The 25767-nt window shown below is 35.9% G+C and overlaps 1 protein-coding gene across 2 annotated transcripts in view; it reads right to left on the bottom strand.

Moving 5' to 3' along the window:
- Fam126a (family with sequence similarity 126, member A) overlaps positions 1-25767 on the bottom strand; it is a 90204-nt gene that overhangs the window by 20514 nt on the left and 43923 nt on the right. For both annotated transcript variants that reach the window (XM_013024458.1, XM_013024459.1), the window contains exons 2-7: positions 23597-23675; positions 18585-18686; positions 11807-11986; positions 10806-10886; positions 9828-9943; positions 9295-9390 (exon numbers count right to left, since the gene is read on the bottom strand). In XM_013024458.1, the coding sequence (XP_012879912.1) occupies positions 9295-9390; positions 9828-9943; positions 10806-10886; positions 11807-11986; positions 18585-18686; positions 23597-23647 (626 nt within the window). In that variant the 5' untranslated portion in view covers positions 23648-23675. The remainder of the gene's footprint in view (positions 1-9294; positions 9391-9827; positions 9944-10805; positions 10887-11806; positions 11987-18584; positions 18687-23596; positions 23676-25767) is intronic.

Below are 25767 nucleotides of genomic sequence, written 5' to 3'. Positions count from 1 at the left end.
CTCAAACCTCTTTGAAACCAAGAATAAAAATTAAGAAGGAAAACAGAAAAACATATTATACTCTAAAAGACGCTTGTCTTACTTTTAGAATCTAAAGAACAAATTTAGAGAATTTTGCTTTCCTAGTAAATAATGAAGAGCTACTTATGAAAACAGAGTTTAAAACTTATTCATTTATTTATGCAGTAAAAGCTTATCAGAGAGAGACAGGAGAACAATGTACTTCCTAAAGGGATTCACAATCTAATCATGGAGAATGTATGCTAAGCAAATACTTGCAATGAGCAAGTCCCAGAGGTGGCAAAAGAAAAGAATGAAATTCATGTGGAAAGTAAAAGAGGGATTGTCAGGAAAAGATTCCTCTGAACAGAGCCTTGCAGCAATAGTATTTTTAATATGAAAACACAGAAAAGTTGCAAAAGTAGAGAAGGCATAAAACATCACATTAAAGAGCCTGAGGAAATTTTAGTAGAAGGGATGCTGGGACTCTAGAAAATAAGGAAAGCTAGCTGGTGAGAGTCAGATCATAAAATGTCATATAACAAGCCAAGTTTGATCATGTAGGGGAAAAAAAACGACTAAAGGGGTTTGTTTTGCTTTGACAAATAAATCAATAAACATCAGATTATTTATTTGACATCATCCTGAGATGGGTAAGAATAGTACTTAGAAAGATGATTAATAGCCCAAAATGGTTATACATGTCTATAATTCCAGAAATCAGGCTATTGTAGGAGGATCATGAGTTTGAGGTTAGCCTAGACTATGCAGTAAGACCCTGTCAGAAAAGATCTATCAGAAAATGGAAGGGGAAGGGGAAGAGGAAGACAACAGGACAATATGGTCATTTGCCAAGTAGGTAACAGTTGAACTGAGACCCAAAACATACTATACTTATCTAGCTGCATAGTTAGCTAATAATGGGATCACTTTTCCTTCTTTAGTAGTTAAGAATGCCCTGATTTGCTTTTCAATTTTCTGATTCCTCTATTCAGGGATATTTATTTTCTCAAGTACACTTCACTTAATTTAAATAAAATTTAAAACAAAAAGAATAATGCTATCTGTCATATGAAGGTCTGCCTCCTCTGTTCATTAGTGTTTTATATTGAAGTTCTGATTTCCCTGTCACAAATCTAAAACATACAGATTCAACCTTACAAAATAGCAGCTGAGTGGTGTACCTTCTACTTCTATGTTTTCTCTGTGGTCACATGTATACCTTTGTCAAATTTTTAAGCTATGTTAAAATAAAATCCATTTTGGAAGATGTTGGAAGAAGTTACAGAAATTTATTGGTGAGGAAAACTTGCTGTGATTCTTATTCTCTGTTAAGAGACACTTTCATTCTTACAGTGAAAGGAAACTCTTGAGATTGTGTTAATATGTGTTAATTAGAAGGCCCATTTCAGTGAGGCAATTTGGGAAGCTTTTAATTTGTGAATATACCAGAACCTTCTTTGAATAAAGAATGGTTTAATATCAGAAATGTTGTAGAATTGCTGGTATAGTAATAGCAAACTAGTGAGAAAAATAGAAAGTAACACTGTGCAACCACAGTCAATACTTGTTAGTTATCATTAGGGCATGATAATATGATAGTCACTCTTTTCTTTTTCTTTTGTTTTCCTGAATTCTTGGATACAAGACCCAATCTCATGGCATTGGGCATGCTAGGCATGCACTCCCACTCCACCACTGAACTACATCTCAAACCCTAAGGAGCTACCATTAAATAGATGACACCAAAGTGGCCAACAGTGTGTTAAGACATATTGGATGTGTATGCATATATCAAATTTTATTAGTCAGAAGTTTAATATACAAAATGGCTTTCTCACACAAAAGTGCCCTTGATAGACAGAAACAAGAAGAAATCTGTTCAGGTCAGGAAAATTGCCCTACAAATGAGGGAAGCAGATTTCATAACAGATACAAATGAATAAATATATTATCAGAAATTCAAAACAGTACATATCCAAGTTAGTCAGCTAGATGACTCAACTCAGCAGTTGAACAAAATAAAGGGATTTCTAGCTAGGCACTGGTGGCTCAGCTACTCAGGAAGCTGAGATCTGAGGTTTGAGGTTCAAAGCTACATGAGCAGGAAAACCCCCGAGACTCTTAGCTCCAACTAACTACAAAAAGCCAGAAGTAGAGCTATGGCTCAAGTAGTAGAATGCTAGAATTGAGCACAAAAGCTCAAGGACAATGACTAAGACCGGTATACACATACATACACACACACACATACACACACACACACACAGTGAGGAAGGAGGGAATTCCCTTAATGGGAGAAAATTAAATGTAATTGCTTAGTACAGTTCATCTTCAATACTTTATATTCCAGCATGAGATGTAATTCCATGGTAGAGCACTTGCCTAGTATATGCAAGGACTTGAGTTTGATCCCCAGCATCACAAGAAAGCAAACAAACAGAAAAACTACTTTAACATATTCCACATCAAAAGGCAAGATAGGCCAGCTAAACAGTCATGTATTGAAAGAAGTATCTGACAGAAATAAAATGTAACAATATTGAAATGAATTCCAGGAAATGGAAACAAGAGGTTTTTCTCTTTGTTCTTGTTTCTTTCTCTTCGTTTTGATCTTGTTTGTTTATCTGTGTTTGGAAAGGCAAGGAGGGGGGCACAGAATGGAAGGACAAAAGGTGAACAAATGTAGCAATGGTACTCATTAGATACTATGTTGAAAATGAACTATGCAACTTTTGGGTGGGAACAGGAGGGGGAAAACTGAGACAGATGGAGGGAAGGAGTGACACTGCAAAAAGAAATGTACTGAATATCTGACTTATATAACTATAAACTCTCTGTACATCACCTTAATAATAACAATAAAAATTAAAATTAAAACAAAGAGCAAAAGATGTTGCTAAAAAAGAAATTATTCTTCAAATTTAGAGGACTTCGGTACATTCTAGTAAAATTTCTTTGTATTAGTGATCAATATAAACATCTTGGCAGTCCCATATAGAGTGATTAGCACTGGCAGAGAAGAAAAATTTGTTCCCTATTATTAGATCTTGTCTTTCAGATCTTTTTAAAATGGTCCATGTATACTACATAGGAAGAAAACACAGGCTATCAATCTGAACCAGGCAGACAAGGCTTAACTGAATTTTCCTCAGTAGAGTGTTTTTTGTTTTGTTTTTGTTGGTTCAGTCCTGGGGCTTGAACTCAGGGACTGAGCACTCTCCCAGAGATTCTTTGGTCAAGAGATCACTGAACCAACCACTTAAGCCACAGCACACTTCCAGCTTTTTGGTGGTTAATTGGAGATAAAGAGTCCCAGAACATTCTTTCCCAGGCTCCAAACCCTGATCCTCAGATGTCAGTCTCCTGAATAGGTAGGATTATAGGCATGAGCCATTGGCACCTGTTAGTAGAGTGTTTTTTGTTTTTGTGATTGAATACATAGAGGATGGAAGCACCTAAGGTTGTTTTGATTATGACCACCACATTTTGAAACTAGAAGATTTTTAAAAATGGAAAATGTATCAAAGAATTTACTTCAGGTATTACATGAAATGATTCTTGTATCTATGTATCCTTCATAACAACAACCAATTTGTGCAATAATCTAAAAACTGTCACATGGCTGAAGGACTAGATTGGCTATGAAAACCATGTAATCACTTTCATCTGGCTAATGCAATCCTAGTACTAGCATCATCAAAGAACATTTAACTATTGAAATCATAATTTATCACCACAGTTTTGTAATCAACTCTTTTCACAGCTACAGATGAGACTTATGGAAGTATTTTTCTAATGTATCTTCCTTTTATTTTCTTTCCTTTCTCTCTTGCTTGTTTGTTTGCTTGCTTGCTTGCTTACATCCTTTCCTTTCCTTCCTTTTTTCTGTTGTCTTTGTTACTTTCTTTCTTTTGAGACAGCATCTCACTATATATCTTTTGCTGGCCTGGAACTCATGATCCTCTTGCCTCAACTGATTCATCTTTAAAAACATTTGAAACCTTCTAGGAACCAACAGCTCACTCCTTAATATTAGCTACTCACTAGACTGAAACTTAGAGGATGATCATGCTTCAAAGACAGTCTGAGTAGCAAAGTCCTCAAGATTTCACCTCTAATCAACCAGAAAAATGTTTAACAGAAGGAATGATTCAAGTTGTAGAGAACTAGCTATAATCTGAGAGCTGGAAACTCTAACTTCAAGTCCTGATACCAGCATATACACAAAAGAAATACAGACTTAGATAGAATTAGAATGCTTGGATAAATTCTTATGATCCCAGGAGTTAAGATAAATGAATAGTTTGACTTTTCCACTGATATCAGAGTGATACAAAATCTAAAATAAAAAGTAAAACTTCACACAAGTAAACAGGACAAAAGTGACAAGTTGACACAGAGTTCCTCTTTATATAAGGTCCTGTGGCCTAACAGCTATTATTACTTAAAACAGCTTAAATCTTTTGAATAACTTCTCCCAGTTGTACTTTCCTACAGCTAGTGAGAAATTGTGCATAATTAATTCTTCTTGATAGTGTAAATTAATCTAATAAATTTCTACTAAAATCTAGAGTTAAAAATCCTACAGCTGCCAGGCACCAGTGACTCATGCCTGTAATCCTAACTATTCAGGAGGCTGAGATCTGAGGATCAAGGTTCAAAGCCAGCCTGGGCAGGAAAGTCTATGGGATTCTTATCTCCAAAAAAACCACCAGAAAACCAGAAGTAGCACTGTGGCTCAAGTAGTAGAGTGCTAGCCTTGAGCTGAAGAGTTGAGGGACAGTGCCCAAGTCCAGAGCTCAAGCCCCAAGACTGACAAAAAATAAAAATAAAAAATAAAAAAAAATCCTACAGCTATTTTTTAAGCAATCTATTGCTTCACTTTATTTTTAAAATTGTTTAAGGATTACTCAATTTTTTTACCTGGTTAGGTAAAATTGGTATTAGCAATTCTCTACCCATAGTGTAAAAATGATTACATTAATGAGGGCCGACTGTGGCTCACAGATGTAATTCTAGCTACTCAGGAGGCTGAGATGTGAGGATCTTGGTTCAAAGCCAATCCTGTAGGAAAAACTGAAGAGATTTATATCTCCAATTAAACAGCAAAAACACAGAAATAGAGCTGTGGCTCAAGTGGTAGTGCACCAGCCTTGAGCAAAAAAGCCAAGCAAAAATGAGGCTCTGAGTTCAAGCTCCAGTACACATGTACATGTACACACACACACACACACACACACACACACACATAATTACTAAAAGGCAGTGTATTCAAATTATAGAGAACAAAAAATCATCAACACATGTTATTTCCTAATTTTTTCCATCAGTAATTTCAAGGAAACTTCTATGCTGGATCCTATTAGAGCAGAGTTTTAGAGCACCTATGAAGGCTCAAATATACATATTACAAATAAATGTATAAATAACACATACACACACATGTATTTTTGGATCCAATCATCTCAGATAATGCTTCAGTCCTTAACAGTGGGACCTAGACTTTAATGGGTTTTTTGTTTGTTTGTTTTTGTGCTGGCCCTACGGCTTGAACTCAGGGCCTGGGCATTGTCCCTAAAATTTTGTGCTGAAGGCTAGGTATAGTGTGTTTTAAGTTCTACAGGTGAAAAATGCTGCATGAATTTATTCCTAAAACTAGTATTCCTGAAGGAATGGCCTTTATAGTTCAGCCTATGACCAAGTTTTCACTGAGCTACAGTGAAATGAGACACAAACAAAGTGACCTTATCACATCTTTATCTTATAAATTGTTTTTCCCTTCCATCATCCTCTCATTTGGATGTTAAGGGAAAAAAAACTCCCTTGAACTCAAATCCCTTAGAAAGGCAAAGTCAAAGTTCAACAAAATGAATATCAGGAAGCAGGTTTTTGAAAGGGATGGGATGGAGTCAAAGAAAAAGGAGTAGATGAATGAAAAAGAAAGGGGGAGAATGAAGTCAAGAATTCTTGGTTGGGGGGGAATAGGGTTGTGGGGGGGGAGGATGGGATGCGAAGGGGAAACAAAGGAGGAGGCAACAATGCTTGATAAGAAATGTACTCATTATCTTGCCCATGCAATTGTAACCCCTCTGTACAGTATTTTCACAATTAAAAAAAAAGAATTCAATGTTAAGCCAGGTGCTGGTGACTCATGCCTATAATTTTAGCTACTCAGGAAGTTGAGATCTGAGAATTGTTGTTCAAAGCCAACCCAGGCAAGAAAGTCTATGAGACTTATATCTCCAATAAACCACCAGAAAACTGAAGTGGCGCTGTGGCTCAAGTGGTAGAGCATTTGCACTGAGCTGAAGAGTAGAGGGACAGCACCTAAGCCCAGAGTTCAAACCTCATGAACGACAAAAAAAAAAAAAAAGCAAAAAAAGCTGGGCACTGGTGGCACATGCCTTTAATCCTAGCTACTCAGGAGGCTGAGATCTTGAGATCTGAGGATCCCAGTTTGAAGCCAGCTGAGTCCCTGAGACTCTTATTGCCAATTAACTATTCAGAGAAGCCGGAAATGATGCTGAGGCTCAGTGGTAGAGCGCTAGCCTTAAGTACAAAGAGACTCAGGGACAGCACCCAGGCCCTGAGTTCCATCCCCAGGATTGGTTAAAAAAAAAGTAAAAGAAGATTTAACATGAAAATATCTCATTCTAGATGTGTTTTAATATTATATTACATATAGAAATAAGATGTTCAATGTACTATGCTAGTAAAACATATCATTTGCTGGGTGTAGGTGGCTTACACATGTAATCCTAGCTACTCAGAGGAGGCTGACATCTGATGATTGCAAATCGAAGCCAGTCCAGGCAGAAAAGTTTATGAGACTCTTATCTCCAATTAGCCACAAAAAGCTGGAAGTGGAGCTGTGGCTCAAGTGCTAGCCTTGAGCACAAAAGCTCAAGGGACAGTGTCCAGGCCCAAAATTCAAGCCTTAAGGATGGTAAAATAATAACAATAATAATAACTATTATTACTTTTTAAAACACATAAAAATTTAAAAATGTCTCCATTGGCATTAGTTTCTAGCTCAGCAATTAGTGTGCTTGTCTATTGTGTTCAGGACCCTAGGTTCGTACCCAGCATCTCAAAACAATTAAAATAGAAAGACTTGGTAAGTAAGAGGTGTAACACTTGGTAGACTGTTCTTGAAATAGTAAGGTTGTCCACCTCAGGAATCATCTGAAAGACTCTATTTCTCAACTTCTCTAACATGCACCCTCTTCTTGTTTTCTTTCTCTATGTGATCTTCAAGGCTTTCAGTCCCATTTTGTGTCAAATTCTGGTTCTTTTAAATTTTGTTTTAATTTGATTGATAAGTGTTGCTCAGTGGATCCATTGTGAGAAAAACTGTCTTTTCTATGAAGTGTGGTCCTTAAAAGTTCCTGTTGAAATGTAAATTGTTTCTTTATAGATAGAATTAAGATGCACCTCAGATTGTTCAAGAAATAGCAGAGGGTATGGGTGTATTTTGAGGCTATTTGTTAATCTTATTTCAATGTCACCTTACGTAAATACATTTTACCCAATTCAAACTAGCCAATCATGAGCAGACTGTGAACTGGAGCTCAACTAATCTGAGCAGAGGGGCAGGGCCTGCTGTGTTAAGGATAAACGGGAGCAGCCTTCCTGCTCTGTGTACTTGCTTGCCAGATTTTTGGATGATGGGACATCCTTCCCCAGAAATAAATTTTGTCTTGCTAAAACAACTCTTTATTTTTGTGTATATTGTTATGATTCCAATGGTTCTTGGACAGCATATTTATAACAACTTCTCTGGCTAAGTTTCATTCTCTAAATAAACTCTCCAAATATGAATTTCCTATAACTTCTGTATTGCCATAACATTTACCTTATTTACTTGAATCATGAAAGGCAATAATCATTTTGTTTTGTTTCTTTTTAAAAAAACAAAAGGAAAGGTAATATGTTTATCACAAAATTAAAACATGCAAAATTGCAAAGGAGAATATTTTAAATAAATCATAATTCTACAAATTAGGCATTAAGTATTGTTAATGTTTTGGTCACTCAATAAACACAGGAGTCATAACATACCAAACATAGCAAATATGTTATTGAATGTTTGAATATTATTAAATGCTTGCTTATGTATTTATTTATTTACATATTTATTTTACTTGAAGTACTGGGCAAGTGCTTTTAGCACTTGTTCTCAGCCAAGTTCTTATCTCTTAAATGCACTTAAAAAAACAATTGAATGTTTTTGTTTACTTATTTGTTTGTTTGTGATATTAGGGCTTGAGCTCCAGGTCTTACACTTATTAGTCAAGTGCTCTGCCACTTAAGCCACATGTTTAGCTTGTTTTGTTGTAGTTATTTATTTATTTTTTTGTCAGTCATGAGGTTTGGACTCAGCCTGAGCACTGTCCCTGAGCTCTTCAAGCTCAAGGCGAGAGTTCTACCACTTGAGCCACAGCGCCACTTGCTTTTTTTTTTTTTTTTTGTGGTTTATTGGAGATTAGAATTTCACAGCCTTTTCTACCTGGGCTGATTTTGAACCGTGATCCTCAGATCTCTGCCTCCTGAATAGCTAGGATTACAGCTGTGAGCCACTGGTACCTTGCTGCTGTATTTTTTAGAGATAGTCTTATGTTTTTTCCTAGGTTAGGCTGGACCACAATTCTCTTCCCTACATTTCCTATGAAACTGGAACCAGTGATGCATGCCACCATGCCTGGCTTATTGTTGAGATGGGGTATAGTTTTTTTGCCCAAGCTGGGCTCAAACTACAATACTCCAGATCTCTGCCTCCCAAGCAGCTGAAATTATAGTTATAGGCTAATGTACCCAGGCATTAAATTCTATTTTAAACCTATAACTGTTTAAGATTCACATAATTATAGTTTATTTAACCAACAGTGCAGGACAATTTTTAAAGACAAACTTAAAAACATGTATTTCTTATTTAGTTCTTGGCACCAAGTTAGAGCACAGTACAAAGTAAGCAAACAACAACAACAACAAAAACCCAACCGCATTCCAAAAGATTAAAAAGATCACAACCATTCCATCCTTTTAGATACACAGCATCATCTTTTTTTGGGTTAAATATTCCATTAAAATGTTATCCAGTTTCATATTCTTCATCATATTTTTTGGGTATCATTTGTAAGGAGCTTTCTATGTGCTGAGTAGGCTAGGCTTTGTATCAGCTTTGCACTAGTTAATATTTTAAACGTGATTATACAAAAGGAGCTTGGATTTGTAACTAACAACCCTAGATTTACATATTTCAATGTTAAAAACATTTGAATTTGAATTTACCTTGAACAAATTTGACACAATGATTGAAGAGAAACACTGGGCATATAGGTTAAGGCAGCATTGTAACACAATAAAAGGAATGTCAACACTTCAAACCTGAAGACAAATCAAAGAAACATTAACAAATCTTTAGAATTCTAAAAAGCTAACTATAATAGAGGAGAGAACAGTTTTATTCAAAGGTATTTTGTATTAGAACAGGCTTCTACAGTAATGCATACCAATAACTAAAGGGAAAAGAAGACTTGACAACTAACAAAGCCCCCTTAAATATTCAATTTCCCCTTACTTATGTAACTGTAACCCCCCTGTTCATCCCCTTAACAATAAAATTTTTAAAAATATTCAAGTTTCCAGTTGACATCTGAAGCAAATTACAGTGACAAGTCTAGATGTGTTCCTGTCCTACAAAATGACTCCGTATGCAAATAAATTGGTCCATTTAACTCATCACACACACTATTATTGTAAAGCTATTAAAATACTTTTTTAAATCAGTGTGATAGGATAGAAGTTGTATCTGCAGAATATACCTGTTCTGTGCGGTCAGCATCTCCCTCTGAGGGTGAGGCCCACTGTACACGACTTTTGACAAACCATGCTGCGACAGTGCACTCTCAGTCAGAGCCATGGAGCCAATGCTGGATGGCTAAAGAAAAAGATATTTGAAGAAAGAAAAACACAGCTATTCTGCTGAAGATGTGACATTTAAAATATACAGAGCACCAAGGATGGCTACCAGCAGCATCACACATCTTAAAAATATTCAGACTACCTAACAAAAATTTAAAACGAAACTATTAATGATCAGTAAGTTTAATTTCTTAAACTTGTACTAAGAGATTGAACAATTCATATACATATACACAGAGTCTTCTCTATCACAAAAGATAGATAAAAACATTCTAAATATTCAAAAGGGATACTTTTCTGAGATTTATTTGCAATATTTATTTGCCATCTAAAGGAATAAAACAAGGCATCTTAGGAACTCCTGTAGAGATTGACTTTATTTTTTTAAATACTGTACAGAGGAGGGGTTACAGTTACATGAGAAAGGTAATGAGTACATTTCTTATCAAGCATTGTTGCCTCTGCCTTTGTTTTTCCCCTACCATCTCTTCCTTCACATCTCTAGATACTTTCTTTGTATTGCTTTTCAAGGCAAAATTTTGCTATATAGCTCAGCTTGGCTTCACATTCACTAAGTAGTGGAGCTGGCCTTAAACTCTGGAGACTTCAGCATCCAACTACTTCATGCTAGGATTATAGGCATGTCCTCCTACACCCAGAGGGGAAAGATACTTTCAATAGTTTTCTTATCATCAAATATCAATTTAAAGTTTAATAATTTTCACTTTTCATTTCATGTGGGAAATAGTACACTTAGTGTGGTACTTCATAATTTTTGAAGTACTAATAAACTTATCCTTTTCCTTTTGCACTTCCTAATATATAGCACTATCAATGATTAGGATACAATGAACTCATTTTGATAAAATGTCACTTACTTCATGATAGACAGATGGTTTGGATAAAGATGGAATCGTAAAACTCAACACTTTGCTATGTCCCTGTTTGTCAACTATTTCCTATAAAAGTGAAAGAGAATATCTTAAAATATTTACCTTTTCACATATAATGTCACTTAAAAATTAAATTTTTTGACTAGTTTTTTAAAAAACTAGTCAAAGAACTAGGACAAAGAAATGTTAAAATCAATTTAAAATCTTAAATATACATGATCTACTATTCATTATTCATAAACACCAGTAGTTACAATGTACATTTTGTTCCACCTTTAAAATAAAGGAGAGCCTGGAGGATGTAGCTCAGTGGTATAGCATACTTTTGGGATCAGGGGATTAGTCACTAGCACTGTTTACAAAAAGAACACTGAAAGAAAACTAACATTGTTTTCAGTATGGCTTACATACAGATACACAAGCTTTTGAACCTCATGTAAAAAGTTATATTTTCTAAATTAATTAGTGATTTAAACATGAAATCTGACAAGAAAAGGATCCTAAATTTCTACTTTAGTATAAACCTTAAGTATAGGACATCATAATTAATATACAAACTACTAGTAATGCAAACTATATGTTAAACAAATGGTGCTAACTCTGGAGATAATGCAGATTTTATGGACCATGGTTGGTAAATATTAGTCTATATCTTTCCCACTAATTTTTTGTGACTATCAGAAAAAAAACTCATATATAAGTTTAAATGGACTTCAAGTTTAAAGTTTTTCAATGCTACACTGTGACTTTTCAGTTACCTTTATAAAAATATTAAAATGGTTTTGATGCTCAGCCTTCCATCAGTCTAGAAGGGTATATCTACATAATTACATGTATGCTTTTCTCCATAAACAGTATTTCCAGGAGAATGTATAGAAAACAACTATTAACTTTTACTAATATTAGCTTTACTAAAATGAAAAGCAATTGCAAATGTTATGCATTTGATTTTGTCAAAAAAACATTTTAGCACACTAAATACAAACCAAATTGTAAACTCCTAGGAGAAGAGCTTCAATGCATCCACTGCTATGCACATTTCTGCTGGCTGAGACTGCAAGGTAGCACCAAATCAGTTCTGGGAGAAACTGCAGTGTAAATCGAAGCAACTGTTCCTCTCCACTACGATAGAATTCAAAGAGCTGGTGACAGACAGGTTCTAGCAACTGGAAAAAAGACAAATTATTAATTCAAGAACTAGACTACATTTGAATGATACTGTTATATAAAATATAAAAGTTTCTCAGATTGGTAACTATTATGTAAACATTTTAATATTTTTGAATCAATCTATTCTGTGCCAAGCTATTTACAGTTTTTGACCACTGATGGGAAGACTGTGCAATATAATTACAAAAAGAAGCATCTATAAACTAAAATATTCTATGACTCTACAGAATTATTAATTTTTAAACCATGTCTTTTGTTTTGGTTTTTGGATTTTTAATTTTATTTTATTGTAAAGATGCTGTACAGTGGAGTTACATTTACATGAGTAAAGTACATTTCTCATTGAACATCATTACCAACTCCATTGTTGTTCTCCCACTATCCCTTCCCTCCCCCCACAAAGTTGTAAAGTTCATTGTCGACATAGTGTCTGTCCTGTGAGTATCATTGTTGCAATGGGTCATCTTTTGTACTTCGTTCAACAAATGCACTTTGTTATTTCCCTTCCCTTCTCCCAATCAGATAAATGCATATACAAGATGGGCGATACCAGAATCAAAGACAGAGACTGCCAGGGATAAATCAATGGAAAAAGAAAAATGAAATCAAATAAGAAGAAAGAACTAGAGGGCTGGGAAAGTGGCTCAGTGGTAGAGCTTGCCTTGCATGCCTGAGGCCCTGGGTTGGATTCCTCAGCAACACATAAGCAGAAAGAAAAAAGCCGGAAGTGGCGCTGTGGCTCAAGTGGTAGAGTGCTAACCTTGAGCTGAAGAGCTGAGGGACAATGCCCAGGCCCAGAGTTCAGGCCCTATGACCGGACCCCCCCTCAAAAAAATTACATAAAGAATAAAATCATGTTATTTACAGCTAAATGGATACAACTGGAGAGCATCATGTTGAGCAAGACAAAACAAGCTCAAAAACACAAAATTGCATATTTTAGCAATGTAGAATCTAGACCTAAAATGACAATAATAGTAATAGTATTAATGACAGAGTGTGAATGTAAAACGATATACTTGGGGAGCAAAAACCAAGTGATGAGGGCTGGGAAGGTGGCTCAGTGGTAGAGCGCTTGCCTTGCATGCGCTGGGTTCGATTCCTCAGCAACACGTAAGCAGAAAAAGCTGGAAGTGGCACTGTAGCTCAAGTGATAGAGTGCTAGACTTGAGCTGAAGAGCTGAGAGACAGCGCCCAGGCCCAGAGTTCACGCCCCACAACTGGCAAAAAAAAAAAAAAAAGTGATGAAAGAAAAGTATATATGTGAGGACCATAGTTAAAGGGAGCTAGGGAAAAAATCTGAGATAATCTTATTTTCAATTAACCACAAAAATTCAGAATTAGAGGTGTAGATGGTAGAGTACCAGATGTGAGTGAAAAAGCTGAGCGAGAATGCCCAAGACCTTGAGTTCAAGCCTAAGTACTGATACAAAATAAAAAGAAAAAAATGTTATGCATATATAAAAGATAGCAAACATTAGAAAAATCTGGGAAGCAGAGAGGAGTTTAAGGGACTATAACAGGTTAGATAACTTTTTTGTGTTCACAATGAAACCCCATCATACTATTAGTGTGCTAATAAAAATAGCTGGGCGCTGGTGGCTCACGCCTGTAATCCTAGCTACTCAGGAGGCTGAGATCTGAGGATCGCAGTCCAAAGCCAGCCCGGGCAGGAGAGACCGTGAGACTCCTATCTCCAATAAACCACCAGAAAAAAAAAACCGGAAGTGGCAGTGTAGCTCAAGTGGTAGAGCGCTCGCCTTGAGCTGAAGAGCTGAGGGACAGCGCCCAGGCCCAGAGTTCAAGCCCCACGACCGACAAAAAAAAAAAAAAAAAAAAAGTTTAAAAAGGGTTGGGAAGGTAGCTCAGTGTTAGAGTGATTGCCTTGCATGCATGAGGCCCTGGGTTGGATTCCTCAGCACCACATAAGCAGAAAAAGCTGGAAGTGGCACTGTGGCTTAAGTGGTAGAGTACTAGCCTTGAGCTGAAGAGCTGAGGGACAGCACCCAGGCCCAGAGTTCAGGCCCCACATCTGACCAAAAAAAAAAAAAAAAAAAAAAAGCTTAAACAGTCTACCTATACATTCCATTCAGTATTGTAGAGGGGGAAAAAGGCAAGCCAAATACAATTGTTTATTCCAGTTATAGTTCATTTCCTTGTCAATACAATCCCTTCAACATCTAGAATTTACAACATATTTTTAGTCTAAATAGAATCTAGCTATTTTATGCCTTCCTCCATGAGAGATTAACTACTCAAATAACAAGACCCTTGTCTGGATAGTTTTGTTCCAAAGGTACATGGATCTATTTAGGCCTGTACTCCGGGGTATATTACCTTACCATTGAATAATGAGATTAATGATATTAGAAACCATTACATCATCCACCAAACTCAACTACAAAAGTAATTGTGCAACTCAGATCCCCTCTCTCTCCATCTCTGCTCTTTCCACATTTAAGTTCTCAACATTTCTTTCCTAGACTATTATCATAGTGAGCTCTTCTTGCTTCAAAATTTTTTCATTCCTCACTCTAAAACACTAATCTACTCAAAGTATTTTTTTCAGTACAAAAAACATCCAAACAGTTTGAGAAAGAATTAGACATAGGTCTTAAACCTCTCCAACCTTATCCTTTGCTTGTGAACTATTCTATTAGTCTATTTTTCTTTTTCTAAATGTCATGTATTTTTATGTTCCATACGAATTCCTGTCCTTTTCTATATCTACTATGAAGGATGATATTTTTAAGCACCAGAATTTGTAGTATAAATTATATACCTTTAAAATATATTGAAACAAAGGAGGAGGCTACAATGCTTGATAAGAAATGTACTCATTATCTTGCCCATGCAATTGTAACCCCTCTGTACAGTATTTTCACAATAAAAAATGAATAAAAATTTTAAAAAGATTAATATCTAGGGTATACGAAAAGTTAAAAAAGTGAAACAGCAAAAGAACAAATAATCTAATTAAAATGGGCAAATTAATTGAACAAATACTTCTCAAAAGAAATACAAATTGTTAATAAATATATAAAGAAATGTTCAACACTTTTAGCTATAAGGAGATGCAAATCCACACTACACTGAGGTTCATCTTACACCAGTCAGGATGGTGTTCATCAAAACAAACAAACAAACAAGAAATGCTGGCAAGAAAAAGGGAAAAGTAAACACTGAAGGCAAGATGGTCAACTAGTCCAACCATTATGGACATTCATAAAACATAAAAATAAAAATAGACCCACATATGATCCTGTTTCAACTCTTGATCTTAATTCCAAAGCAGTGTAAATCAACATATGAGAGATACTTGCAAACTCATGCTTAATTCAGTACTGTTCACAAGAGTCAAGTTGTTAAATAGGCTTACATTCCCAACAACTGACACATGGATAAAGAAAATGTGACAAGTACTGCTAGCTCATGCCTGTAATCTGCCTATAATCCTAGCTACTCAGGAGGCTGAGATCTGAGGATTACAGTTTGAAGGCAGCCCAGGTAGGAATATCCATGAGACTCTTATCTCCAATTAACCACCAGAAAACTGGAAGTAGCACTATGGCTCAAATGGTAGAGTGCTATATCACAGGGACAGCACCCAGGCCCAGAGTTCAAGGCCCACCACAGACAAAAAATAAAATAAAATGTGGGATATGTAAATTATAAAATTATATAAAGAGGGCTGGGAAGGTGGCTCAGTGGTAGAGCGCTTGCCTTGCATGCATGAGGCCCTGAGTTCGAGTCCTCAGCAACACATAAGCAAAAAGAAAAAAGCCGGAAGTGGCACTGTGGCTCAAGTGGTAAAGTGCTAGCCTTGAGCTGAAGAGCTGAGGGATAGCGCCCAGGCCCAGAGTTCAGGCCCCACGCCCGGACCCCCCCTCAAAAAAATTACATAAAGAATAAAATCATGTTATTTACAGCTAAATGGATACAACTGGAGAGCATCATGTTGAGCAAGACAAAACAAGCTCAAAAACACAAAATTGCATATTTTAGCAATGTAGAATCTAGACCTAAAATGACAATAATAGTAATAGTATTAATGACAGAGTGTGAATGTAAAACGATATACTTGGGGAGCAAAAACCAAGTGATGAGGGCTGGGAAGGTGGCTCAGTGGTAGAGCGCTTGCCTTGCATGCGCTGGGTTCGATTCCTCAGCAACACGTAAGCAGAAAAAGCTGGAAGTGGCACTGTAGCTCAAGTGATAGAGTGCTAGACTTGAGCTGAAGAGCTGAGAGACAGCGCCCAGGCCCAGAGTTCAGGCCCCACAACTGGCAAAAAAAAAAAAAAAAGTGATGAAAGAAAAGTATATATGTGAGGACCATAGTTAAAGGGAGCTAGGGAAAAAATCTGAGATAATCTTATTTTCAATTAACCACAAAAATTCAGAATTAGAGGTGTAGATGGTAGAGTACCAGATGTGAGTGAAAAAGCTGAGCGAGAATGCCCAAGACCTTGAGTTCAAGCCTAAGTACTGATACAAAATAAAAAGAAAAAAATGTTATGCATATATAAAAGATAGCAAACATTAGAAAAATCTGGGAAGCAGAGAGGAGTTTAAGGGACTATAACAGGTTAGATAACTTTTTTGTGTTCACAATGAAACCCCATCATACTATTAGTGTGCTAATAAAAATAGCTGGGCGCTGGTGGCTCACGCCTGTAATCCTAGCTACTCAGGAGGCTGAGATCTGAGGATCGCAGTCCAAAGCCAGCCCGGGCAGGAGAGACCGTGAGACTCCTATCTCCAATAAACCACCAGAAAAAAAAAACCGGAAGTGGCAGTGTAGCTCAAGTGGTAGAGCGCTCGCCTTGAGCTGAAGAGCTGAGGGACAGCGCCCAGGCCCAGAGTTCAAGCCCCACGACCGACAAAAAAAAAAAAAAAAAAAAAGTTTAAAAAGGGTTGGGAAGGTAGCTCAGTGTTAGAGTGATTGCCTTGCATGCATGAGGCCCTGGGTTGGATTCCTCAGCACCACATAAGCAGAAAAAGCTGGAAGTGGCACTGTGGCTTAAGTGGTAGAGTACTAGCCTTGAGCTGAAGAGCTGAGGGACAGCACCCAGGCCCAGAGTTCAGGCCCCACATCTGACCAAAAAAAAAAAAAAAAAAAAAAAGCTTAAACAGTCTACCTATACATTCCATTCAGTATTGTAGAGGGGGAAAAAGGCAAGCCAAATACAATTGTTTATTCCAGTTATAGTTCATTTCCTTGTCAATACAATCCCTTCAACATCTAGAATTTACAACATATTTTTAGTCTAAATAGAATCTAGCTATTTTATGCCTTCCTCCATGAGAGATTAACTACTCAAATAACAAGACCCTTGTCTGGATAGTTTTGTTCCAAAGGTACATGGATCTATTTAGGCCTGTACTCCGGGGTATATTACCTTACCATTGAATAATGAGATTAATGATATTAGAAACCATTACATCATCCACCAAACTCAACTACAAAAGTAATTGTGCAACTCAGATCCCCTCTCTCTCCATCTCTGCTCTTTCCACATTTAAGTTCTCAACATTTCTTTCCTAGACTATTATCATAGTGAGCTCTTCTTGCTTCAAAATTTTTTCATTCCTCACTCTAAAACACTAATCTACTCAAAGTATTTTTTTCAGTACAAAAAACATCCAAACAGTTTGAGAAAGAATTAGACATAGGTCTTAAACCTCTCCAACCTTATCCTTTGCTTGTGAACTATTCTATTAGTCTATTTTTCTTTTTCTAAATGTCATGTATTTTTATGTTCCATACGAATTCCTGTCCTTTTCTATATCTACTATGAAGGATGATATTTTTAAGCACCAGAATTTGTAGTATAAATTATATACCTTTAAAATATATTGAAACAAAGGAGGAGGCTACAATGCTTGATAATAAATGTACTCATTATCTTGCCCATGTACTTGTAACCCCTCTGTACAGTATTTTCACAATAAAAATAAATTAATTAATTAAAAATATATTGGCTGTCTTTTTTTGGGGGGGGTCCGGTTGTGGGGCCTGAACTCTGGGCCTGGGCACTGTCCCTCAGCTCTTCAGCTCAAGGCTAGCGCTCTACCACTTGAGCCACAGTGCCACTTCCGACTTTTTTCTGTTTGCTTATGTGGTGCTGAGGAATCAAACCCAGGGCCGTGAGCATGCAAGGCAAGCGCTCTACCACTGAGCCACCTTCCCAGCCCATATTGGCTGTCTTAAAATGAGAAGAAGGAGGGAGAAAGGTGGCAGACAGACCAAACTATCTGCTATTCCTTATAGTCTCTATATACTATCCCTACAGCTTGGATTGTTTTGTTTTGTTTTAACTTACTACCAACAATACGTGTTTATTCATTGTCTATTCTGTGTTGCTTTAACAAATCATCACAAACTGGGTAATTTATGAACATCAGAAATGTGTTCCCTCTGTTTGACAGGCTGGCAAGTTCAAGACCAAGGGATTTCTTCCTGCATCATCCCACAGCAGAAAGTAGAAAAGCAAAAGATATAGACAGGTATAACTAAATAGTTTATATTTCACCATTACCAAAAATATCAACCAACTGAATATCACTAAAACAATAAACTATAGGAGTACTTACCTCACTTTGTGGCTCCTGGATAACTTTATAGAGAGATGAAACTAAAGAATTCTTGTCTTTCAGATTTGTAGCATAATTTTGTAAAGATGTTTCTGGTAGTGTCTAAACAAATTTAAAAATTACATTTATTTTTATGAACTTCCAAAATATACAGTCATACAGATATGTCGGAGACTGACTGTGTAAGGAAAGATTGGGAATAATTAAGAGTTAAGGAGTTTCATTCTCTCTTGCTTGTCTTTTCCTTCCTTCCTTCCCTCCTTCCTTTCTTCTTTCTTTCCTCCCTCCCTCCCTTCTCCCCCCCCCCCTCTCGTGCCAGTTCTGGGGCTTAAACTCTGGGCCTAGGCACTGTCTCTGAGACTTCCAACCTTCTTGATAGTTAACTGAAGCTAAGAGTCTTCTAGGCTTTCCTGCCTGGCCTGGCTTCAAACTGATCCTCAGATCTCAGCCCCCTAAGTAGTTAGCATTACAGGAGTGAGCCACCAGTGCCAGCAAAGGAGTTTCTAAGTGTTGGAAATGTTTTGGAATTGGATGCAATACTGTGAATATACAAAAACCATGTTGACTAAAAATAGTGAATTCAATGTGATATGAATTAGATCTCAGCAAAAATTTAAAATAAAAATTAAAATATATCTCATACTTTTATCTTCAAAAGGGACAAAAATCAACATAAAAATTTCATCTTTAATCACAGTTTGGGATTAGAAATGACACATGAGTCACACTGGGACCAGTGACTAAGGTCTGTAATCCTCAGGAAGCTGAGATTTGAGGATGGAAGTTCAGAGCCCACTGGGTCAAATATATGAGACTTTCATCTCCAATTAACCACCAAAAGCTGAACATTAAGATATGGTTCAAGTGATAGAGCACAAGACTTCAAGCTCCTATTCTAACCAAAACAGAAATAAAAAAATAAAGGAAGGAAGGAGGGAAGGAGGGAAAGAGGGAAGGAGGGAAGGAGGAAAGGAAGGAAGAAAGGAAGGAAGGAAGGAAGGAAGGAAAGAAGGAAAAGAATACATAAATCATGTCTAATGCTAGAGATTTATTTTTGTAGAATCATGAGTAATAAATCTTGTTAGCTATATTGATGCTGCTTATTATATGAAGATCCAATAATGCTTCTAACTTAAAAGCCACAGGAGATCACCCGATCAATAACTCTGAGTTCCATATTAACTGTAAAGCCTGATAAGGTTACTTATCCTATGAACTGGGCAAAAAACAAACTTTCTCAGAACTGGAAAAAATTATATCCACATTACCAACAAACTAGTTCTCCAACTATCATTTTAAATACAGACAGTAAAGCTTGCCAGCACCACCTAGCTAGGCAGAAAACTATGACCAGAGAGGACTGGAAAGATACAGCTTTGGGTGGAAAAAAAAAGCAGTAAACTAATTTTTTTAAATCATCATCATCATCATCATCGCCTATCCTTCTAAAGCATACCTCTTGTATAAGGATATCTGTCTCGTAAGTCATTTTTCTTTCTCACCCGGATTCCTTCCTGCCTTTAATCAACATCATATTTCAAGATATTCCTCAGTCACTATTTCTTATTTAGCTTATAACCTATTATTTCATCAGTTAATATGGGTTTTGTGCATAAGTAGGCATAAAGAAATAAACTATGAAAAATTTTATAATAAGGATATTTGATACATTTTTACTTTGCTGTGAGCTGCTAGGGGTGCAGAGCTATCTTATCACCTCTCCATCCACATCACCCAGCAAAAGCCTCACACTCAAACCTTTGCTGAGGAAGCATATTACAAGGAAGAGAACAAGAAATAAAAACTGCCACTGTTTGCACTCCAGAAGATTTCTTAAAAATAAGTCATAATTTACTTTAGGTTATGTAAGAGAATAGATTTTTCTAACGTAAGAGAGTTCTGTTTGCCAGAATAGTAAGTAAATGGGAACCTTTCCCCATTCTCCAGAACAAAAAAGTATGTTCACGGCACTGTTTACATAGAGAAGAGATTAAAGCATTCTTCAATATTTCAAAAGCAAGTAACAGAAGATCTCCAGGCAACATTCCATTTCTGTTATTTGATCAAGAGTAATGTAATACTGGGGAAATTTATATAAAAGGGAGTAGTAGTCAAGAACAGATTTCTAATCCCTTGAATATAAATGAATCTAAATTATATGCATAAAATATATACTCTACATAACACATTAAACATCTAATATATAGAGAATGATGCATATATCTGCAAAATTTAAGAATAAGTAAATTCAAGTAAAAATCTTTAAAAATTTACAAGTAAAATAGCCAAGGGCAAAAAGACAGCTCTTTTTGAAAAGTCAAGAACTAGAAACTATCCAGGACTGAGTCTACTATAGCTAAATGAGAGGAAGAGTATCTTTAAAAATCAGTACAGTGACTATTACATTTTAATCATAATTTCAAGTTATGGATGTGAAATATATCACTTTTGTCTGTAGATGGGGAGGGGATATAGCTATTATGTTTACAAATGGTGCTTTGAAAATACTTAAGATCTAAAAGGGCCAAAGAAAATTAAGTACTGTTTAAATTTCCACTAGTATGTTAGTAGTATATTAATTCTAAGATATTGACCTTAATTACCAGCTACAGTTTCTCAGGCTTTAGAGGCTGAAGTGGAGATAAAAAGTAATAATGGAAAATTGTGTTGAAATGTTCTTGGAAAAAATTGAAGATGGATGTTTCACACTGAAGTATCATTTGGACAGATGGATTTTCAAAAATGTAAGGTGATATAGGTTGCATGAAAGAGAATTAATGAAGATGGATGAAAAACCAATAAGTAAGACAGACCTGTTCAACAATATCATACATAAGACTGGATTTTAAGTAACATATTGCAACACAGTGACTACAAGAAAATGAAAAAGTAGGCATCTAGACATCTGTTAGATAAATGTGTACACAGCATTAAGAAAAACATGAAACAATCTAAAAGTTAATATTGTACAACTGAGTCATTGAAAAAATAGATATTACTAATAAAATCTTAAATATTAATCACTGTTGACAGATAAGGTAAACAGTAATTGAAAAAACTAACTAGTTAGAGAATGAATAGCTTTTCTAAGGGCAAATTTTTTAAATTTTTTAAATTTGCACAAAGAAAATTATATTGTTTTTGTGTTTTTGAGAGATTGTTGAGTAATATTATGAGGTTCAGAGTTCAAACTGTGACCACAGAACAATGTAAAGATAAAATCAACTTCAATTTCAATTTTTTCTGAAGGTACTGAGGCCTGGAGAGCCTATACAATTTGCCCAAAGCCAAAAAACTAAAACAACCTAGTAGGAGAGTCAGGATTCAGAGGTAGCTGACTCTTACCTGCTTAACTGATCATGATGATCTTGTCTTTATTAGCACCATAGTTATATTAAACCAAACAGACCTTTGTAAAAGTATGTACATATCTCAAAACTTCCTTTCTTAAACTTTGTAACTATGTATTATTTTAACATCATGATATTTTCAAAAGACAACATACTCTAATTTCCAAAGTACTTGACCAGATTTGTTCTCAAGCTTTTTTCTACCTTATGTTACCTCTGGTATATTGCTGATTTAGCCTAGATAATCTTGTTCTCTTTATTAAGCACATAGCTGAATTTAACTCATATTAACATGAATCAAAATTAACATTCAAAATCATTTTCATGAAGGCCTACCAAACTAACCAAGAAATAGGAAGTACCTTGCCTGGAGCTAGTTACTTCATGATAACTTATAGAATACACAGAAATATGCTCAATTCATGATTAATAAAAGCTGAGAAAGCTAAAATCTACCTAACCTAGAAAATATTGCCTCTACTAAGGACATACTCCAACTAAAAAATTTCATAACCACCTCTTTTATTTTTTTTAGAGAAACTACTATATTCTTTTTCACTAAGAAGACTTGTTCTCTAAAATCATAGATTATCAAAATTTTGTTGTTTGAACATGTATCAGTAAGAATGAAACACTCAATTTGTCTGCAGACTCTAAGTCATTCTGACATAGACAAGAGGTTTTGGTTTCCATTATAACTACAAGGGGTTCAGATAAAGGGTTTCTGAACACAAATTCCAAATCCGTGTTACCTTTATATTTTCAGGACAATAGGATCCAGGGTCCTCTTTAAAGTTTACCCCATTACATACAGCTCTGCTTTGTTTTGAGTACTATCCTTCCAAAAGCAGTACTAACTTTCTCTTTTGTCTGATGAGATATACCCATTACAACTGTTGTATGAAGTCTCTCTTATTTTATCAAACCTGTAAATTTGATACTATGCTGGATGTTTGTCCCCAATATCTTAGATTGATTGGACCAGACAAAATCAAAGTGACATTTGCTGCCCATTTCTTTTTTGTGGGTGTGAAAATACCGCATAGAGGGGTTAGGAAGGGGAAACAAAGGAGCTTGCTGCCCATTTCTTAACTTCTGTGGTCTATGATCACGAATTTCCCCTAATTACATGTCACCATAAGAACAGAAAAAAATGAATTGGTTGGTTTAAGAAATACAATTTTAACTATCATAGAGAATTAATGAGAAAAAGGCATATAAATTTTACTTTGTCAGCATTGAATCAAAGGTTCTATATAAATAATATAACTATTGAGGTAACCAATGAAAGACTCATGAGTAAAAAGTTGGGCAGATATCTTTCCATCATCTCCTCATTGTTAATCATGGCCAGTTCCATTGCCCTTACTCCCACTCTGGGAAGGATATTTTGACAATAAATCATTGATCATCATTAGAGAGTGACATCAACATTCATAACGATTCTTGGTGGTGGTGCCCAGAGAGAGAGAATAAACAAACTAATGAATGAACCCTTTGAACAATTTGGAAGAACAAGGAATTAATTTACTAGAAATGATTACTAAAATAGATCCTCATTCAGATATATTAGAACATTCTTCTTTTACAGCTAGTTTTTCAGTCATAAAATTTTGAAACAACTTTCTTTAGAGTACAATTATTAAAGCAAGTCAATATTACCTTATACTCTGATAACCATTCCTCCACAATCCCTTTCTCTGAAGTGAACATCTTTCCACATCTGTTCCAAACCTTCAACCTGAAAATTACCATAGAAAAATATTACAAATCTGAATATATTTTATTTATGATCAGATAACTATGTATAGAAGTACTCTTTGAAGTTATCTTTTATTTTGAAATTGACATATTTTCCAATATAAATTACTCATTCATTTTAAAACCAGTGAGTACAAACAAGTCTTAAATAAAAGAATTTTAACATGCATGTGTGTGTGCCTGTGCTGGGACTTTAACTTGGGGCCTAGGTGCTATCCTTGAGCTTTTATGCTTGATTAGCTCTCTACCACTAGAGTCATAGCTTCACTTTCAATTTTTGGTGGTTAATCAGAGATAAGAATCTCAAGCCCGCACCAGTGGCTCATGCCTGTAATCCTAGCTCTTCAGGAGACTGAGATCTGAGGATCTCAGTTCAAAGCCAGCCCAGGGAAGGAAAGTCCTTGAGACTCTTATTTCCAATAAACCACTAGAAAACCAGAAGTGGTGCTGTACTTCAAGCGGTAGAGTGCTCACCTTGAGCTGAAGAGCTGAGGGACAGCACCTAGGCCCAGAGTTCAAGTCTCACAACACACACACACACACACACACACACACACACACATACAAATCTCACTCTTTTCTGCCTGGGCTGGCTTCAAACCTCAATCCTCCTCCAATCTCAGCCTCCTGAGTAGCTAGGATTACAGATGTGAGCCACTGGCACCCAGTCTTAAAAACAAGAATTTTAACAAAATTATAAATATAGTATGATGAAAGTAGCTCAAAATTTTTCATTCAACTCTCAGGAATGCCAGTTAAAACACACAATGAAAATTTACCACACTTTTAATTAAATAATTTCAAAGAGATCATTCATAGTAAATTTTCATAAGACATTCAGAAACAATGCAAATATAAAAAGAGATTCACTCAAAATTAGCCTAAGAGTATTGGCATTAAAATGACTTAAATTTATTTTCCAGTTCTTTACTTTGACAGTTATCAAGGCTAGCCACTTGCCTTGCTAGATTAATATTAGTTTTTAAAAAGTAAAAGAGACAATACCTAGGATACTGATTCTATTCAACAATATTTATTCAGAGGGCTGGTCTTTCCTTAAATATAAACATGAAATAAAAGCAAGCTAAACGAAATATACAGCATTTCTTTTTTTATTATTATTGTGAAAATACTATACAGAGGGGTTACAATTACATGGGTAAGGTAATGAATACATTTCTTATCAAGCATTGTCTCCTACTTTGTTTCCCCTTCCCATCTCCCTTCCAACCCCCCTTGTGCTCCCCCTTGTCCCCCACCAAAGTTGTAAAGTTTATTTTTCAACATAACATCTTGTACATCTCAATGTTGCAATGGGTCCACCTGTATCCCTATTTAAATAATTTGTTTTTTCCCTTCTCCTCGACAAATTATACCAACATCAAATACAGTGAAAACTGGGGTTATACCATGGGGGAGGGACATACAAAGCAACAGAGAAATAATCTTATAAATATGTTAGACATGATTGCAAGAGAGAAACAAACATTTGAATCCTTATCTTGGGGTTCATTTCACCTAACATCAACTTATATGACCTTTTCTGCTTGTCTCAGACATATACTAGTTATTGCAAATAAGGGAAACCATGGGACCTTTGTTCCTTTGGGCCTGGCTTACTTCATTTAATATAATTTTTTCTAAGTCATTCCATTTCCTAACAAATGGGGTAATGTCATTCTTTCTGATGGAGGCATAGAATTCCATTGTGTATATAGATCACATTTTTTGATCCATTCATCTACTGAGGGGCATCTGGGTTGGTTGCATATCTTAGCTATGGTAAATAATGCTTCAGTAAGTATAGTTGTGTTGATAGCTTTAGTATGGTCTTGTTTGTGATCATTTCGGTAAATGCCCAAAAGTGGGATTGCTGGGTAATAGGGGAGCTCTATATGGAGTCTTTTGAGGAACCTCCATACTACTTTCCAAAGTGGTTGAACAAGTTTACACTCCTACCAACAATGCAGTAAGGTTCCCTTCTGTCCACATGCCCTCCAGCATCTGTTGTTATTAGAGTTCTTGATTATAGCCATTCTAACTGGGGTCAGGTGGTATCTCAATGTTGTTTT

The sequence above is a fragment of the Dipodomys ordii genome, unplaced genomic scaffold (genome assembly GCF_000151885.1).
Source record: "Dipodomys ordii isolate 6190 unplaced genomic scaffold, Dord_2.0 Scaffold76, whole genome shotgun sequence".
NCBI classification, from domain to species: domain Eukaryota; kingdom Metazoa; phylum Chordata; class Mammalia; order Rodentia; family Heteromyidae; genus Dipodomys; species Dipodomys ordii.
The sequence above is the reverse complement of the archived record's forward strand: the minus strand, read 5'-3'. Positions and strand labels throughout refer to the sequence as shown.